Source organism: Notechis scutatus, chromosome 14 (assembly GCF_049901735.1).
Source record: "Notechis scutatus isolate UNSWTSFEM ecotype Mainland chromosome 14, rNotScu1.2, whole genome shotgun sequence".
NCBI classification, from domain to species: Eukaryota; Metazoa; Chordata; class Lepidosauria; order Squamata; family Elapidae; genus Notechis; species Notechis scutatus.
In genome coordinates this window covers 7,474,377-7,492,222 of record NC_142022.1, presented here as the reverse complement: position 1 = coordinate 7,492,222, position 17,846 = coordinate 7,474,377, and the positions used below count along the sequence as shown (strand labels likewise).

The 17,846-nt window shown below is 43.3% G+C and overlaps 1 protein-coding gene across 2 annotated transcripts; it reads right to left on the bottom strand.

Annotated features, from left to right (window-relative positions):
- Positions 1-618: 618 nt before the first annotated feature.
- On the bottom strand, positions 619-15,830 carry BSCL2 (BSCL2 lipid droplet biogenesis associated, seipin). Of its 2 annotated transcripts, none has more exons than XM_087943734.1 (11): positions 15,698-15,830; positions 13,291-13,935; positions 12,369-12,450; positions 9,890-10,033; positions 8,412-8,546; positions 6,691-6,788; positions 5,944-6,085; positions 4,748-4,823; positions 4,410-4,490; positions 3,259-3,342; positions 619-956 (listed from the first exon to the last, which is right to left on the bottom strand). In XM_087943734.1, exons 2-11 carry the CDS (start codon positions 13,497-13,499, stop codon positions 796-798), a joined length of 1,212 nt encoding a protein of 403 aa, XP_087799860.1. In that variant the 5' UTR covers positions 13,500-13,935; positions 15,698-15,830; the 3' UTR covers positions 619-795. The 2 variants fall into 2 exon arrangements, with proteins under 2 accessions (XP_087799860.1, XP_087799861.1); XM_087943735.1 differs by having other exon boundaries at positions 4,410-4,487.
- Between the last annotated feature and the right edge of the window lie 2,016 nt (positions 15,831-17,846).

The window sequence follows — 17,846 nt, the reverse complement described above, 5'->3', positions numbered from 1 at the left end:
GTCCTTCCTTAGGCATGAAAGCCAGCTGGGTGACTTTGGGCCAATCACCAGGAGACGGTGAGTTCTAGTTCTGCCTTAGACATGAAAGTTGGCTGGGTGACTTTAGGCCAATCACTAGAAGAGGCGAGTTCTAGTTCTGCCTTAGGCATGAAAGCCAGATGGGAGACTTTGGGCCAATCACCAGGAGACAGGGAGTTCTAGTTTTGACCTAGGCACGAAACCCAGCTGAGCGACTTTAGGCCAATCGCCAGGAGACGGTGAGTTCTAGTCCTGCCTTAGGCATGAGAACCGGCTGGGTGTTTTTAAGCCCGTCTTTCTCTCTCAGCCGAACCCACCTCACAGGGTTGCTGTGTGAGGAAAATAGGAGGGAGGGAGGAATATTAGATATGGCCGCACATACAGTCCAGTTGTCGAATATTAGACGTTCAGCCATGGGACTGGAAGCGGAGGACAATCCTCAGAACTTCAAATCTGGGTCACGAGTAGCTTCCAGGTAGGCCGGACATAACTCGAGGACTACTACTGTCGTAAGTGGACAACTCAAAGGCAAGCTCTCTCAATTCCCATTCTTCGGAGAAAGGGAGGTTTCCGATCACGAGACAGGCACCTTTGGTGAGCGACTCAGCGTTCAACTTTTATTTAACTTACAGTGTTTTCGTGTGTTTGTGAGGAGAAGGAAGTGGAATGTAAACATAAGCAAGGAATAATATACAAGCCCTCGGAACAGCAAGGCCTGTGGGGTGGGCTCCCGGTGAGTGCAAGGTGGAGCTTCCTGGCGGGACTTGAACCCAGAACTCAGGAACTGGAACAGCTGCTTCTCTGGCGCACTTCCGAGCCGAGCGTGAGCGTCCGGGACATGGGGGGCAGCAGATCCGAGCCATTCCCCTCCGAGGAAGGGGTGGGATGGTTGACCTTGGTAAGCAGGGGGGTCTCGTCCGGAATGTCGTATTCTGCCTCTGTCAAAAGAGGACCCCCCCCACAAAAAAAATTAGGATCTGGGTGGGTGGGGGACAAACACGATCGGTGTTGATGTGGAGACCCCCAAATTGTGTAAGGAATGGGGTTTCCTGGCACGGCGTTGTTCTGACCAAGACTCCGTGAGATTGTAATGAAGCACACGCTTAGTCCAAACCACTCTTGTTTTATTTCAACGCTGGGAATTACGTTCCTTCCCAGCCGGTAATGAGTCCCAAACAGTCCCTCGAGATAAGCACCCACCTTTCTCTCCTTCGAATGGCTGCCAACAACTAAAGTGCCAAATGAAGTGTAAAAAAAAAATCCACCGAAGTACGAAGTCCACACAGAGCTTCAAGGTTTAATCCAAGCAGAGTGAACGACCTTGCTTCCTGCAAAGGTTTCTTCACCTTTGCCTGACCTTTAGACCTTATGGGAGGGGTAATCACCACCCAGCCTTACTCCCGAGTCTCCCCTTTTGTCTCAGCTGCTCTTGCCTTCTGGCAGCTCTGCACATACGCACACTGAGCACAGGCCCCATTTCTGCATCGGATGCAGGACCCTCGTCCGTCCTCCCCAAACTCCCTGACTGGTCCCCGTTCTTCCCCACTGTCCGATTCCGCTGCAGGCTGCCGGCGAACCACAACAGGCATATGGTTTCAAAGCTGGATTTTCGGGGACCGAAAGAATCTCAGAGGATTGGTACTTTGCAGCGGGGAAGACTTGGAAAGATACAGACAATCCTCAAATTACAACAATTTGCTTAGCGACCGCTCAAAGTTATTACAACAGCACTGGACAAAGGAACTGGCGACCATCCCACGGATACCTGACCAAAATTCGGATATATTTGTCACCCGGTGTGTATCTACTACGACAATGGTTATCATCCTGGGATCAGGGAAATCGTCGGACACGACCATTCCCAGCTGGCTTCTGATAAGCAGAGTCAACAGGAGGAAGGAGGATTCGCTTAGCGGCTGCATGATTCGTTTAATGACTGCAGCCATTTTCTGAAACGCCAGGCAAAACAGCTAGTAAAATCTAGGCCGGATTCGGTTAAAACTGGTCACCAAGAGCAAAGGATGGTGGTAACTCGTGTGTTTTTTCCACATTGTGACTGCGAATGGTCGCTGAAAGGAATTGGTTGTAATTCGAGGACTACCTTATAGTTAAAATGAATTATGAGGACCCTGGTGAAAAGATTAATATCAGTTTCTATAATTAACTGAATAGATCAATTATATTTGAAATAATAAATGATTTAGAAAGTAACTGAGGGAAAAGAATACTATGTGGAAACTTGCTTAAAAATATATATATGCACATGTGATGTATAATAGTTAGATTATTATTATTAAACTAGAATGTGATAATTGTATAGTGATTACATTATGATAAATCTTGATTATGGATTAAAGGGGAATAAATTGAGGGATGTATAAGATAAAAGGGTGGCACACTCTAATTAGTAATTAAAGGGGGAAATTTTTGGGAATTATTAGATTTAAGATGGAATTTACTGAATAATGAAGTAAAAGTATGTGATAAAATTGCAAATGTGACAGATAAAAGTATAAAGATATAATGAATTTAGAATTAAAAAAAATAAGAATGTTAGACTATAGAATAAGATACGAGAACATTTATAGAAAAAGGAATCAAGTTAAGATATAAATTGAAAACGGATTTAATAAGTGTAAAGAAAATAAGAATAATGGAGAAAACTTACTGGAAAATGGAAGTAATGCTATGATATAGAATTGAATGTGAAAGATAAATAATGTTTGTATTGAAGTGTAAAAAGCTGGACCCATGTTGTTTGCTGAAAGAGATGTTTTAAAATATAAAAATAGTAAAATATATATATATATATATATATATATGGATCTTTGGTTATTCGGGTTTTCTCCCGTGTAAAATTGGAAGTATCTAGGCGACATTTCGATGAAATCTCATTCATCATCTTCAGGCTTGTGTCTTTGGCTTTGTGGTTTGAAGACACAAGCCTGAAGATGATGAATGAGACTTCATCAAACGTCGCCAGATACTTCCAATTTTACGTGGAGAAAACCCGAATAACCAAAGATCCACATACAAATACCAGCAAAACCTCAGAAACAAATATATATATATACACACACACACACACACACACACACACACACACATATATATACACACACACACATATATACACACACACACACACACACACACACACATATATATATATATAAAATAATTTGAGGACTACCCGTAGAAAAAAGAAACACAGGGCATTGCAAAATAAAATCAGGTCACCTTTGTTTGAGCCGGCGCCCACGTTGGATTCCGTTCCCAAACTGGATTTTTCAAGGCTGCTTTTCTTCACCTCCGTCGTAGACTCTGCAGAAGATTGAGAGGGAGCAAAATCGAGAAAACGAAAGCGATTCGAAGTGTACTATCCCATACAGGTTAAGTCCTCGACTTACAATGGTTCGTTTAGTGACCATTCCAAGTTACGACGGCACTGAAACAAAGGGACTTAGGACCACGTTTTTTTCCAGTGATGACTGTTGTTGTAAGCATCCCCATGGCCACATATTCAAAATTCAGGCGCTTGGCCACCGATTCGATTTATGACGGTCGTGGAATCTCGTGATTCCCTTTTTGCGACCTACTGGACAAGCCGAGTCAATGGGGGAAGCCCCAGACTCACTTAATGACTACGTGACTAATTTAAGAACTGCAGGGAAAGTCGTAAAATGTCGCTAAACGAATTTCTCACTTAACAACACACGTTTTGGGCTCAGTTGTGGTCGTTTAAGTTGAAGATTATCTGTGCATTAAAATAAAACACAGACACGAGAAAAAGCCCTTGGTTCTACAGCTGGTCCTTGACTTATGACTGCAATTGATCCCAATAGGTCTGTTGCTAAAGGAGACAATTGTTAGGTGAATTTTGCTCCATTTTACGAACTTCCTTGCCCCAGTTAAGCAAATCATTGCAGTTGTTAAGTTACTAACCTGGTTGTTAAGTGAATCCAGCCTGCAAAAAAGGGGCAATCACATGACCTTGGGATACGGCAACGGTTGTAAATATGAACCCGTTGTCAAGCACCTGAATTTTGGGGCTGCTGCAATGGTCAGAAGTGTGAAAAACGACCATAAGTCACTTTTTTTCAATGCTGTTGTAACTTTGAACAGTCGCTAAATCATCTGCTGTAAGTCAAGAACTATCTGTATGATAGGCAGGATGACAATCAAATAGCCAGGAAACCCGACTGTAAGATTGCTTGGCTGTTCGGGCTGATCATCATCTCCCTTTTAATGACCCCATAATCCCTTTGTCTGGGCAACTGAGTGCAGCTGACTGTTTACTGGCCGGATGCCCTTCCTATCACCAATGATTGTTACTCGAGATGAATTTTGAGTCTTGCCCGATAAAGAAAGAGGAATTAAAATCCACATACCTGCTTTGGATAATTTCTCTCCTTCGGCAACTCCGACGTCTTCTGGCTGCGGCAGAGAAGCGTCTTCTTCTACGTCGCCTCCTGGAAAAAAAAAAAAAAAAAGGCGGGAAAGCTGATTACAGGAAGTCCTCGACATACGGCCATTCATTTAGTGACTGTTCAACGCTACAAACGGCACTGCAACGAGAGAAAAAGTGAATTATAATCGGCCCTTTTGCTTGGTCTCACAATTGTCTTTTTAGGACAATCCCAATGTCCCCAAGACGCACACAGTTGTTGCATCTTCTTTCCTTCACGATTGAACTGAGAGTTGTGAGTCCGATCACAACCGGCCTCACCTTCTTTAGGAAACACAACTTGTCGACGTGAGTCATCCAAGGTTTGCCCTGGTCCAGGTTTGTCCCGGCCTGAGATCTGTTCAAACATGAAAAAAAAACCCAGAAAGCAAACTATTATTTCATTGGGACTTAGTCCAGCAATGGTAGTTGTGTATTTGTTCAGTTTGTGAAGGTCTTTTCGTGCCTACTTCAGGTAGACCTTGACATAAGACAGTAATGGGGGCTGCCTTTTGCAATTGACCATTCCGGGATTTTGTCAATGCCGAAGGCATTCAATTATTATTGTGGTTCGTTGCAAAGTCAGCCAGATGTTTAGATGGGATTTGGCCTCTTGGGTCCTTCCCAAGGACCTGCGATAGGCAGGTGTGGATGTTTGACGTTGTCGAACGTCTCATTGCAGGATGTCAGCTGCTGCCTTCCGAAATTGACCGATGGGGATTTTGTCAATGCCCAACAGCCAATTGCCAAAAAGCAGCTTTACCTGCAACAACTGACATTATCAATTATTATTATTATTATTCTCTAATTTATTTTAACAGAGTAGCCGAATTGGAAGGTTTCTTAAAAACCTCCAGTGATGGAGCAACCACGACTTCTAGTGGCAAGCTGTTCCACTGGTTAATTGTTCCCACTGTCAGGAAATATCTCCTTAGTTCCATGTTGCTTCTCTCCTTGATTAGTTCCCATCGTTGCTTCTCGTCCTGCCTTCTGGTGCTTTGGGGAATAGGCTGAACCCCCTCTTATTTGTGGCAACCCCTCAAATATTAGAAGACCGATATTGTGTCTCCCGGAGTGTCTCAGAATTATGAATGATGTGTCTCAGAGTCGGCTACAACCAGGCAGTGCTGGCTTGTTAACTCTCAATAAATCCTTTTTTAAGTTTTGGAAGTTTGGCTCGAGACTCATGATTTAAATCGGGGGTAACTGCTGGAATCCTGACACCGAGTCCTTCTTTTCACTAGGCTAGACACCCCCAATTCCTGCAACCATTCTTCGTACGCTTTAGCTTCGTGGTTTTTAGACCATTTATTTGGTGCAAATAAATGTTTCTTTATCATGCACTGAGCATTGAAACCGGAGGAGCAGGTAAAATGTGCAAACTTGTTCACAGCTAAAAAGTTGTGCGATGCTTCTGTGTGTGTGTCTGTCTGTCTGTCTTGCAGCAAGCAAAGAAACTCCCATCCCGAAACACACACCTGTACAGAGAGAGTTTCTTTAGGCCACAAACTGCCCCAGATCCACTGCAGGTAGCTGAAAAGGACGATGACGCTGAGGAACATGAAGTTGCTGGCTACTCCCAAAATGGCCGACGTCACAGGGAAATTGTACAGGAGATACCTGTGGGGCCAAAGACGTGAAAAATGATGGGTTATAATGAGTTCACCTTCCTGTATCTCAGTATCTCGATCCTTCAGTTTCAGCCTTAGTCGTCAAACTTTGTTTTCCTTGAATGCTGTGAGGTTCTCCTGGACTGGCCTTCTCTCTAACTTCAGAGAAATGGTCGCAAGTCGAGGATTGTCTATATGCAAATAATTTATCCACACCTCTGGTCTACTGGATAGCTCTCCATCCCACCACCCCTCAAAAGGCTCAAGAGAAGAACCAGCTCTTCAAGTCTCTTTCAAATCTTAGCAGGGAAGAATCGGTCTGGAAATCTAGAAATTAACAGGGTGGATATTCACGTTGACTCAACAGATGAGATTTGAGCAATTCACAGCTATTGCAACACCTGTGTCTGTGACTCTAAAAAGAGTTTTTTTTAAATTTTATTTTAAAAATCTCCTGAAATTTGGTCGGATTTGCCTGGCAACCCTAAAGTTCTCCTCCATTTCCAATTCAAACCAGAAAATCTTCCCCCTCCTTTATCGCTTTGCGTGGGAAAAATAAGAATTTTCTCCTTTCCCAGCCATTCAACGTTGAGTCTTTCTCTCTCTCTCTCTTACCGCAAACCAGTGAAATGTGCGTGAATTCTAAGGTGTGCCCCATAAATCTGAATTCTAGTCGTTTGGATTTCAATCACTGCCCCAACGGTGGGAACATACTAAAAGGAAAGAGAAAAAATAAATTAAACACAGGCGAGACTGCTTTTCCCCCCCTGCTTGTTATGTTTATTGTCTTAGATTATTGACCAATCACAGGGGCTACGAATTAGAGGAGAAAAATTCCATGCTCAAACACTCTCCCAGTAGTCCTTGATTTACGACCACAACGGAGTCCAAAATTTCTGTTATTTTAAGTGAGTTTTAAGCCCTATTTTACAGCATTTCTTGCCACTCTTATTGTCTAAGCTGAGCCAGGATTCACAGGAATCTTCTAGTGGAAGATCAGGGTCCCCTCTAGTGGAAATTCAAGGATCAAGCAATTAAAATTTGTTTTAAAAAAAATAGTATCACAGAATCTCACTAAGCTTTCAGATGGGTGGACATCAATTCCCAGAATTCCCCAGCCAGCATGCTTTAAGATATGTGGACTTCAACTCCCAGGATCCCCCAGCCAGCGTGCTTTAAGAGGGGTGGACTTCAACTCCCAGAATCCCCTAGACGGATGAATTCCCCAGGCAGCTTTTAAGAGGGGTGGGCCAGAGAATTCTGGGACTTGAAGTCCAAACGTCCTAAAGTGGCCAAATTGAGAAACACTGAATTACAGCATTGCAACACAAAATAATTCAGACTTCCCCAGCTCGACACACACAAACACACATACACACACACACACTTCCAGAAGTGCCGGATTTCAACGCCCACGGGCCAGATTGGCAAATCACAAATCCAACGTGTCAGGACAGCTCTAAACCAACATGTTGATTTGATCTCAACAGAGACCAGAGATCAAATCTCCGCTCAGCCAGTTATTTTTTTTTTTACCTACGGGAGCCTAGAGCGGGTCAGATAAAATAGAGCCTTCTTTGATAATGCAGCTAGTCCTCAACGTCCAACCACCAAGGAGTCCCACATTTAGGTCACTAAGTTGAGACATTTGTAAAAGGACTTTTGCCCCGTTTTACGACCTGTCGGGCCACACACACCCCGTGATTAAGCGAATCACTGCCATCATTCAGTGAGTCACATGGTTGTTAAGTGAATCAGGTTTCCCCATTGACCGTGGCTGGTTATAAATATGAGCCAGTTGCCAAGCATGGGGAATGCTGCAACGGTTGTAAGTGTGAAAAACGGTCACAAATCCCTTTTTCTCAGTGCTGAGGTAACTTTGGCCACTAAAACCAAACAGCCGTAAGTTGAGGACTGCCTGTACAATGAAGCAACGAAGGCGGCTTATAACATCATTGAAAGATACAGGTGAGTCCCCAACTTATGACCGTTACAGCAACACAGGAAAAGGGGACTTAGAATCAGTCCTCGCACTTGTGACCATTGTAGCATCTCTGCAATCAAAATTTGCGCAACGACTGGCGGCATCTCAGGGTCATGGGGTCACTGTTTGTGGCCTTCCCCAGCTGGCTTCCAACAGCCAAAGTCCATGGGGGGAGGGGGGGGAGCCAGATTCGCTTAATGACCACATGATTCGTTTAACAACTTTGATGATTTGCTTAGAACCGTGGGGCAAAAAGAGGTGGTTGTTCTGTTTCTTAATATCAGCATTGGAATAGGGGAATCTCGAAGGATCGGCATTCAGAGTTTTTTAAGGGGGACGGAGAGGATCTCACCGAATCTTCTTTGTAATCAGAGTACAGTTCAACGTCCACCGTTTGTTTCTGTTCTGTAAACCCAGCTAGGAAGAGGCCGGAGAAAGCCAGGGTGTCGAGCATCTGTAACAATCCTGAACGGTAGTGCAACATGGCCTAAAACAGGAAGGAAATTCACCAATCAGAGGTCAGCAATCCACGAATTACAGAGTCTTTTCTGATTTCGATAGAAGTGTATTTGTGGCTAGCACTGATGATGTTACCTAGTTGGGTCAAGAAACGTCTGCAAGAAAGCCACCAAGCTCAGAGAGCCCCAAAGACCCCACAGTTCAACCCTGAGCTACAAGGATTCTCTTCTGTCCAATCCACTTGCATATAAACAGAGAGAACCCAATTCCCTTCTAGCACTGATGATGTTACCTAGCTGGGTCATGAAATGTCTGTAAGAAAACAACCAAGCTCAGAGAACACCACTATCATTTCTGAATTAGCAATATTTCACCCCTTCTCATTGTCCCAGACGAAACCACACAACCCAATACAGGCCAGAGAGGCACGTAAATCTCCGTTCTCACTCAGCAAACCCAGTTCCATTGAGTTCAAGCCAATAAAAGGTGGTTTATTGCAAGGTGTGAACCAGGTTTGAGACGCTTGTACAGGACTAACTTAAATATAAATAATATCTATGAGCTATTTATCTCTCTTTCAGGCAGAAAACTGAAACATCAGAGGCAGTTGGGTCTAGTGGTTAAGGCACCAGGCTAGAAATCTCGAGGTAGTGAGTTCTAGTCCAGCCTTAGCCATGAAAGCCAGTTGGGCAACTTTAGTCCAATCACCAGGTGATGGGGAGTTCTAGTTCTGCTTTAGGCACAAAAGCCGGCTGGGTGACTTTGGACCAATCACTAGGTGACAAGGAGTTCTAGTCCTGCCTTAGGCATGAAAGACAGCTGGGTGACTTTGGGCCAATCACCAGGAGACGGTGAGTTCTAGTCCTGCCTTAGGCATGAAAGCCAGACCTTGGGCCAGTCTTTCTGTCTCTTCAGCCCAACCCACCTCACAGGGCTGTTGTTCTGAGAAAAAAATAGGGGAGGATAGTTGGGTATATTTATCACCTCGACTTTCTTGTATGAATAATAAATATGGGATACAATAAAATAAGAAATACAAAACTAAACAAATTCAGGGCGTAGAATAAAAGGACTGCCGTCTGTATCTCAGCCGAGGGGGTTCCGAATTTTTGTTCAGGATTCGTTTCCTCCGCAAATATTTGGCAAAAGAAGTTTTGCTGTCAAGTTTCACCTCCCCTTTGGGGCACTTCAAAGAGGTTCCAGTCATCACTCACCCGCATGAAATTAATAAAGGGATGATTTATCGAAGCGCGCCACCCGAGAACAGATCAAAAAAGCCAGATCCTGTCCATCAAAAAATAATAATAATACCAATAATCATCATCTAATCCCTCTGAGAATCTCTCAATCCTTACAAAATCCCAGACTTACAGCCCGAGCGGAAGAAGAAATGATCCGGCCTCCTTTGGTGTAGCAAGAAATCACCACCATGAACATGCCTAGATTCTGGTTGACCGGTGATTCGGGTAATTCCAACTCCAAAGACATGCGGTAAGGTTGGCCGTACATAAGGACCTGCTGGGAAGAAGAGAATGATCTTCAATGTTTATTTTTAATCAAAATTTTTTTTATTTCAATCTACATATAAGAACAATACATTAACAGTGTGGCATCGATATATCATACATCTCTCATTGCATATATTCGCATTCATTCATAATTCTTCAATGTTTATTTTCAACCTTTCAAAACTCTCTCCAAGTGCCTACCACCATATCAATTAAACATACCTAGTAATTCCATTATTCAATTTTCTGCCTATTTTCATTTTATTTTTTTAAATAAAAAATTCTCATTTGACAAGCAGGGTGGTTCCAGGTTTCACATCTCAATACAAACATGACCATAGTTACCTATTCATTTTGTTTAATTTCATATTGCATCGTCATTATTATTAAATATTAAGCTTATCTTATCCAATCCCAATTCATGGTCTCATATCTTATTTTACAATGTTATTTAAAATTCTCATCTCAATTCTGAGAATGGTCTTCCTTTGTGCCGGTCACTCAATGTCCCGGTTATCGCCCGGTTAGACTACTGCAAGGCGCTCTTTGTGGGGCTGCCCTTGAAGACTGCAAGGAACCCTCGACTTACAAACCATTCATTTAGCGATCGTGGGAAGGTACAACGGCCTGAAAAAAAGTGACTTGGGATTGTGGTTCGCAGTCAGGAACTTTCCAGCATCCTCCCCACGTGATGAAAATTAAGATGGCTTGGCAGCTGGTTCGTATTTATGACCGTAGTGGTATCCCACTTTTTACGACCTTCTGACAAAGCAACGCCGACGGGAAAGCCAGATGCACTGAACCACCAAGTGAGTAACTTATCAACTGCAGCAATTCACTTAACAACCACGACAAAGCAGGTGGTAAAATGAGGCCAAATTCCCTCAACAAATGTCTCACTTAACGACAGGAATTTTGAGCTCCACTGTGGTCGTAAGTCAAAGACTACCTGTATTTACAGTGACCAATCCTCGTCTTGAGGCCCCCTTACAGCATTCCCACGGTCATGTGAATAAATACACTGCAACTGGCATGTTATTTGATGAGTTGTAACACCTCAGGGTCCCAAGATCACCATTTAAGACGCTCCCCAGCTGCCTTAAGCGAAGCCGGGCTCGCTTAACGACCGTGTGTTTAGCAACACAAATGTGAGTGGGTCAATTCAACAGGTATTGCATGGGTCGATCCACTCCACCACCTTAATTGCCAGGCTGCACCCAACAGGTGCAGCAGCCGAGATAAAACCCTGCACCGAGAATTTCAGGCCTGATCTGAATTTCAGCTCGTTTCTGATGCAATAACCGGAGAGGATTAAACAAAAGAAAACCACCAGAGCATCTCGTGTGGCTCTCAGGGAGCTGCTGATTTTCCTGCTCTGGCACCGTGCTTTGCATGCATGTGCCTAGAGACGTCTATCCGTTCCCCTCATATCCCGTTCTTAATCGCCTACGGTGATTAAATGCAATTATTTACGGCCTAATTTTACCTGACTTCAAAGAGGGAGGGAGGGAGGAGGGAGGGAGGGAGGGAAGAAAAGAGGGAGTTAAAGAGGAAAGGAGGAAGGAAAGAGAGGGAAAAAGAGAGAGGGAAGGGATAAAGGAGAGGGAGGGAGGGAGGGAAGAAAGAGGGGAGTTAAAGAGGAAAGGAGGAAGGAAAGAGAGGGAAAAAGAGAGGAAGGGATAAAGGAGAGGGAGGGAGGGAAGAAAAGAGGGGAGTTAAAGCGGAAAGGAGGAAGGAAAGAGAGGGAAAAAGAGAGAGGAAGGGAAGGGATAAAGGAGAGGGAGGAGGGAGGGAGGGAAGAAAGAGGGAGTTAAAGAGGAAGGAGGAAGGAAAGAGAGGGAAAAAAGAGAGGAAGGGAAGGGATAAAGGAGAGGGAGGGAGGGAAGGAAGAAAAGAGGGAGTTGAAGAGGAAAGAGGAAGGAAAGAGAAAAAGAGAGAGGAAGGAGGGAAAAGGAGGGAGGGAGGGAGAGGGAAAGAAAAGAGGAGAGAGGAAGGAGGAAGGATAAAAAGAGAGAGGAAGGGAAGGGATAAAGGAGAGGGAGGGAGGGAAGAAAAGAGGGGAGTTGAAGAGGAACAAAGAAAAGAAGGAAGGAAGGAAAGAGGGAAAGAGGGAGAGGGAGGGAGGGAAGGAGGAAAGGGAAGGAGAGAGGAAGGGAGGAAGGAAAGGAAAGGAGGAAGGAGATAAAGGGGAGGGAGGGAGGGAAGGAAGGAAGGAAGGAAGAAAGAAAGGAGGGAGAATTATCAAAAACTGTAAATATAGTGTACAACTTTTGTTTCCTGCAACCTTATCCATTTCATTTCAAAACACTGCGGTCATCAATCAGTTTTTGAAAATCGCTCACCTGGTCTCGGCTGTCCTTGATGAACGAAATGTTGGCAACAGGAAAGGAACAGAGTTCAGGTCCGGGCTGGCCACAGTCTGTCCTGAAAAAGGCCAAAAATTTCTCCCAAATCAGATTCACACAACACTTTAGCAGATCTCAAGTTCACAGTCTGTCCTGAAAAAGGCCAAAAATTTCTCCCAAATCAGATTCACACAACATTTTAGCAGATCTCAAGTTCACAAAGCTATTTTTTGTGGCATGTTAATTTTTTTGAGGGGAGGGGGCAAAGAATTACAGGTAGTCCTCAACTTACAGCCATTCGTTTAGTGGCCATTCAAAATTTTACAATGGAACTGAAAAAGAACGCGACCGATGACCGGTCCTCGCTCTTATGACTATCCCTGCGGTCACGGGATCCAAATTTGGGTACTTGCAAACTAGCGTGTATTTATATAATGGTGGCAGAGTTGCTATTGGTGGGACCTTCCCAGCCAGCTTCCAACAAGCAGAGTCAAATGGGGGGAGGGGAGACAAATTCACTTAATGACCATGTGATTCACTTAACAACTGCACTGATTCACTTAGGAACCCTGGCCCACAAAAAAAAAAAAAAATGGCAAAATCAGAAGTGACTCGCTTTAGCAACTGGCTTGCTTAGCGGTGGAAATTTTTGGCCCCAATTGCCGTCTTAAGTTGAGGTCCACCTGATTGGGCTCAATTGGAGAATCTGGTTGATGAGACCCCGGGGGGGGGGGGAGAGGGGGAACAGGGTCACAGGGGACTGTAAATGACATAGGCCAGACTTGGCTTCACCCAGGGCAGTGCCAGTATGTCGCCTCTAATGGATCCTTTGCGGGTTTTTTGAAGTTTGGCTCGAGAATCATGATTTAATTAGGGCAATTGCTGGAATCCTGACTACAAACGTCTGCTAGAAACTAACCTGAATTGGTAGTGGACACGGCTGACATAGCTGACCGTCGGCATGTAGGAGTAATAGAAGCTGCCGTAGAGGAAAATGGAGATCCAGAGGAGGAGGAGTAAAACGCAGAACAAAATAGCCGTCTGCAGAACTGTGCGACGCACTCGCAACATAAGCAAAGAGGCCACTTCTTGGACCCACACCAAGAAAGGTCCGGGACTGGCCGACATGATGGCGTTTGGCGAAGGAAAGCAAGTCAATACGTTTGTTTGTTTTTGTGGGGGAGGGGTTTCAACCTACCCCAAGCAGCGAGCCTCCCGTGTTTTGGCGCCGTGAAAAAACAACAACAAAACAAAGCAGAGCAACGTTAAACCGGAAGTCCCTTGCACAATGGAGAATTTAATTTAAAAATAATGAAAGCATTGCAAGGGATTTTAATCTGGAAGTCAAAAGGTTTTCCCACAGGCGAAAAGGACCGGATGGAAGATGGTACGCTGGTGCATGGTGGTTTTCGGAAAGCGGTTTTGGCTTCATGAGAAAAACAAGCAAAGTGGGCTCAGAACATGCTGGATGGGGGGGGGAAGGGGGGGGCACCAAGCCCTGAGTCCCCTCCTCTTAAGAAATTAGGCTGTTCTTTAGACTCCACTCCCCAGGGCCGGAAGGTTCCTAAAATGGAAAAAAAAAAAAAAGGACAAAATAAATCCAGGGTGCCTGATTTTGCAAACTCTTGGCACATATTCTCTTCTTCTTCAACTTTTCCCTGCTTTGGATCTGTGAACAAAGAGCATTAACCCTTCTTGGAGAAGGAGATTCGACAGCAAAGGGGGAGTATCAGAAATTATAGCCCCCCCTCCCCTCCCAAAAAAATTGAGCCTCTGACCCACTCCTTTAACAATTCTGTCTGGGCAACCCAGATGAAAATTGCAAAGAAGGGTGTTGGCGCCACATTCTCAGCCGCTGGTTGTTGAATGTTAAAACAATCTGAGTTTGTTGAAAAGTTTATTGGGGTTTGCACTGGGGTTTTATTTTTTGTAAGCTGCCTGGAGTCACCATGAGTGAGTTGGGCAGCCATGTTTTTCTTTTATTTATTAAATGTTAAATGCCCAATTTCAACTCTAGAGACAAAAACTGTACATTTTCTAAACAAACATGTAAGTAAATAAATACATATTTTCTCAATGAAAAGACTGTGAGTGATACATTTGGTTCCTACTTCTCAATACAGCCAACACTTAATTTGAACCTTTTTTTTAATTTTTAAAATGCTTTCTGTAAAAGAGGGAAGATAAAAACCTATAAATACAGTTAGTTAAATTATTACAATGCAAAGCTCCCAATTCAGAATTCCGAGGAGCAAAGTTGTACTAACACCCAACCAAAGTATTTTAATTTTTTTCTTTCCTCAAAAGAAGGCAAAACTTGAGACAGAAAGGAGCTTAAATTCAGTTGCTGCTCCAAAGTTACACTCACTAGTAAGAATAGTTTTAGTTGGGAGTCTTGGTTGCAGTTTTAGTACAGTTTCTAATAATATTTAAATCTGTATAATCTTATGTTTTATTTATTTTTTACTTGTTTTATCATCTTTAGGGTAGGTGGACGCCATAAAAATTTAATAAATAACATAATAGTGAGCTTAAAGTTAAATCCCAATTCAAAACACAACTTTAGATACATCGGCTCTTTTTAAGTTACTAAACACACAACAGAATTTTTACAGGAGTGTTTGGTTTTCCTCGCTGTTGTTTGATAACTGTGAACCAGAATCTCTCACAGTTCTTTAAAACAACACTTTTAAATTTACTCATACTGCACCACCACTTGCACCATGCTCTGGCAATCAAACTAGCAGCCTTTAAAAATTTAGAATTACAGCCCACTTTCCCAGTAACGTCCAATTCAGCTTCTAGCTAAATTCTAAGCATTCTTAATTAATTTTTTAAAAAAATAATTTTAATTTTATAATTAATTTATAAAGCTAGCACAATATACAAATCCTGCGAATTTTGTAAACAAGGGAGGGAAAAATTAGAGGGTCTGTTATGATAGAGGAAAGGGGGGGGAACCTAGTTTTTAATTAGAAACAGGGAGATAAAGTACATAACAGTCCCCCCCAATCTTGGTTTAGCTTCTTTAGAAGAAGGGAAGCTTCTTCCAAACACAAACCACCATCCCATCTCAGTTGAAGAGAGGCAAACAGGACAGGCAGGAGTCTTGCAAAAGGGTTAGAGATATGGAAGCATGCAAGAATGGGAAGGAAAATAGGGTGTGTGGGGGGGAGAAAATGCAGAAGGAAAAAAGGGCAGGGGACGTTTTTAAAAAGTCCCCATCCGCCTAGCTTGCAAACCCTTACTGGGAGGGAGGGGGTCAGAGAAGAAGCTAGTCAGTTTCCAAAAGGGGAAAAATATATATATATAAAAATTCAAAGCACCTGAATTACTTCCAGCGATGCTGCTGTTGCTCCACCTCAGGATTCTCCTTTTAAAGTCTCTTCCCCCCCCCTTATTTTTTTTTTAATCAAATGTGGGTTTGGTTCTACCTCTTCCGGGTTTGGCCCCGCCCCTGAGGAGGGAGGGGGGAACGGAGGAGGAGGAGAGGAGGGGCCTTTCTTTCTTTTCTTTTTTTTTGCAACGCTGTTTGCTGCGGCCGCCGCCGCCGCCGGCGAGCATCTTCTAGTCACGTGGTCGGAGGGATGCGGCGGTGGCTGCCTGCCTCCCGTTTCCATGGAGACGGGCCGAAGCAGAGGACCGCTTTCTTTGCCTTTTCTCTGAATAAGATGCTGGAGGGGAAGGATGCTCACTCAGGAAAATAAAAGGGATTTCAACCAAAGGGCTCCCCTGCTTTCTGATTCTTCTTTTTCTAATAGTGAAACAGATTAAATATATTTCATAATTGAATATATTTTAGGCTTCCTTACGAGTTGGGGCCTGCATTCGCACCACCGTAGATTTGCGGGTTAGGCATAGATTCCTTGGGAATGTTCTATCGCTATATGTCAGGTTCCTAAAGAAATTCCTTTTAAGCACTGTTAAAATCAATTCTCTGGCTTTGTTTACAAGAGGGTTGCTTGCCATTTGGTGTATCGTGAAAATTCAAGGCTTTTTTTTTTAGCAGATTAAGTGATAAACTGTGGGATAAAAATGTGAGCATACGTATATACCCAGCAATTGATCTGAGAAAAATGGAAAAGTTTGTCTCCATCATAAATGGTGGAGCTTTTGATCTTTACGATTCAGGCCCTGAATCAGAATATTTTATGGAACTTACTGACTTATAAATTAAATTTCTTCCTACAACTTCCCCAAGTTTCTGGCACAACTTAAAAGCTAATTTATTTATTGGTAAATCCAATTTATTTCCATGGGGGATGTACCATGTAAAGATATTTAAGATGATGGCCTTACAGTGAATAAAAATATCCACTGAATACATGTAATAACAAGTGACTAATCTTGGTAGGAATTTTGAACATGTATCTAATTGTGAAATAGCTATTTGGAATGCAATTCTCTAGGTACTTGTTTAAGAAGTTTTGACCTGGTATAAGTTTTACATTAAATGTTCCATTTACCTACATTTAAATTAATAAGCCACAATTGGCTGTGTCCTTATAACTAAGCATGTTGTGTAAACAAACTATGGTTAAATAAACCACATCTTAGAACAAGGTGTGAACCAAAACATTTGAGTTAACAGGAACCTATCTTCAGGGATGTTTGGGGTGGTTTAAAAACATTTTACAAGCTAGCAGAACATGAATTATAAAACAAAAATCCAGCCCAACTCAGCCCAATGCCGTAACAAAATACATAAATAGGCTGTGAAGCTCTATTTTAGTATCAATTGCTAATACCCTTTTTTCTTCCTTCCCTCTCCCTTTTCCTTCCTTCCTTTCTCCTTCCCTCCTCTCTTCCTTCTTTCCTTTTTTCTCCTTCTCTTCCTTCCTTCCCTTTTTTCTCCTTCGCTCTCCGTTCCTTTTCATTCTTCCCTCCTTCTCTCCCACTTCCTTTTCTCCTTCCCCCCTTCCTTCATTCTTTTTCTCCTTCCCTCCTTTTCCCTTCTCATTCTTTTTCTCCTTTCCTTCTCTCCCCTTCCTTCCTTCTTTCCCTCTCTATTCTTTCCTTCCTTCCTTCTGGTGACTATGCACCGTTTTGTTTATGTTTAACCCTGATTATGCACGTATTCCACCCAGCCTTCCTTTCCAAGGTGATGTAGGAAAAACAAGCCAGGTTTTGGAACCCTGTGCCCAGTGAACTGAGAGAGAATTTTCTTTTTCTTTTTAAAGGCTGTTGATGTCAGATTTGTAAATGAAAGCAATTGCAGACAATACTGCAGCTCCCCCGGCGTTCATATTTGCACAAGGAGGGGGGTGGGTTTTGACAAAGTGACACAGCCACTCTCTTTTGACTCCTGTTCCTCCTTTCGTGCCCCCTCCTCTATCAACCTCTTCCGTAATAGAGCCAGGCTATGCCAGCCCCCTCTCACACTTTCCAGTCCTGGCTTTCAAGCAATGGCTGCCTGGGAGGGGTTGGGGGTGGGTGGGGGGTGTACCATCAATCCTTCCTCCCCCCCCCCTTTTA

Excerpts from the sequence above, each read along its gene's own strand:
- BSCL2 (XM_087943734.1), bottom strand. The coding sequence starts at position 13,499 with ATGTCGGCCAGTCCCGGACCTTTCTTGGTGTGGGTCCAAGAAGTGGCC. Across the intron at positions 6,086-6,690 it reads GCACATTTCACTGGTTTGCG|GTATCTCCTGTACAATTTCC; the intron begins GTAAGAGAGAGA and ends TTGGCCCCACAG. Across the intron at positions 3,343-4,409 it reads AGAGAAATTATCCAAAGCAG|AGTCTACGACGGAGGTGAAG; the intron begins GTATGTGGATTT and ends AATCTTCTGCAG.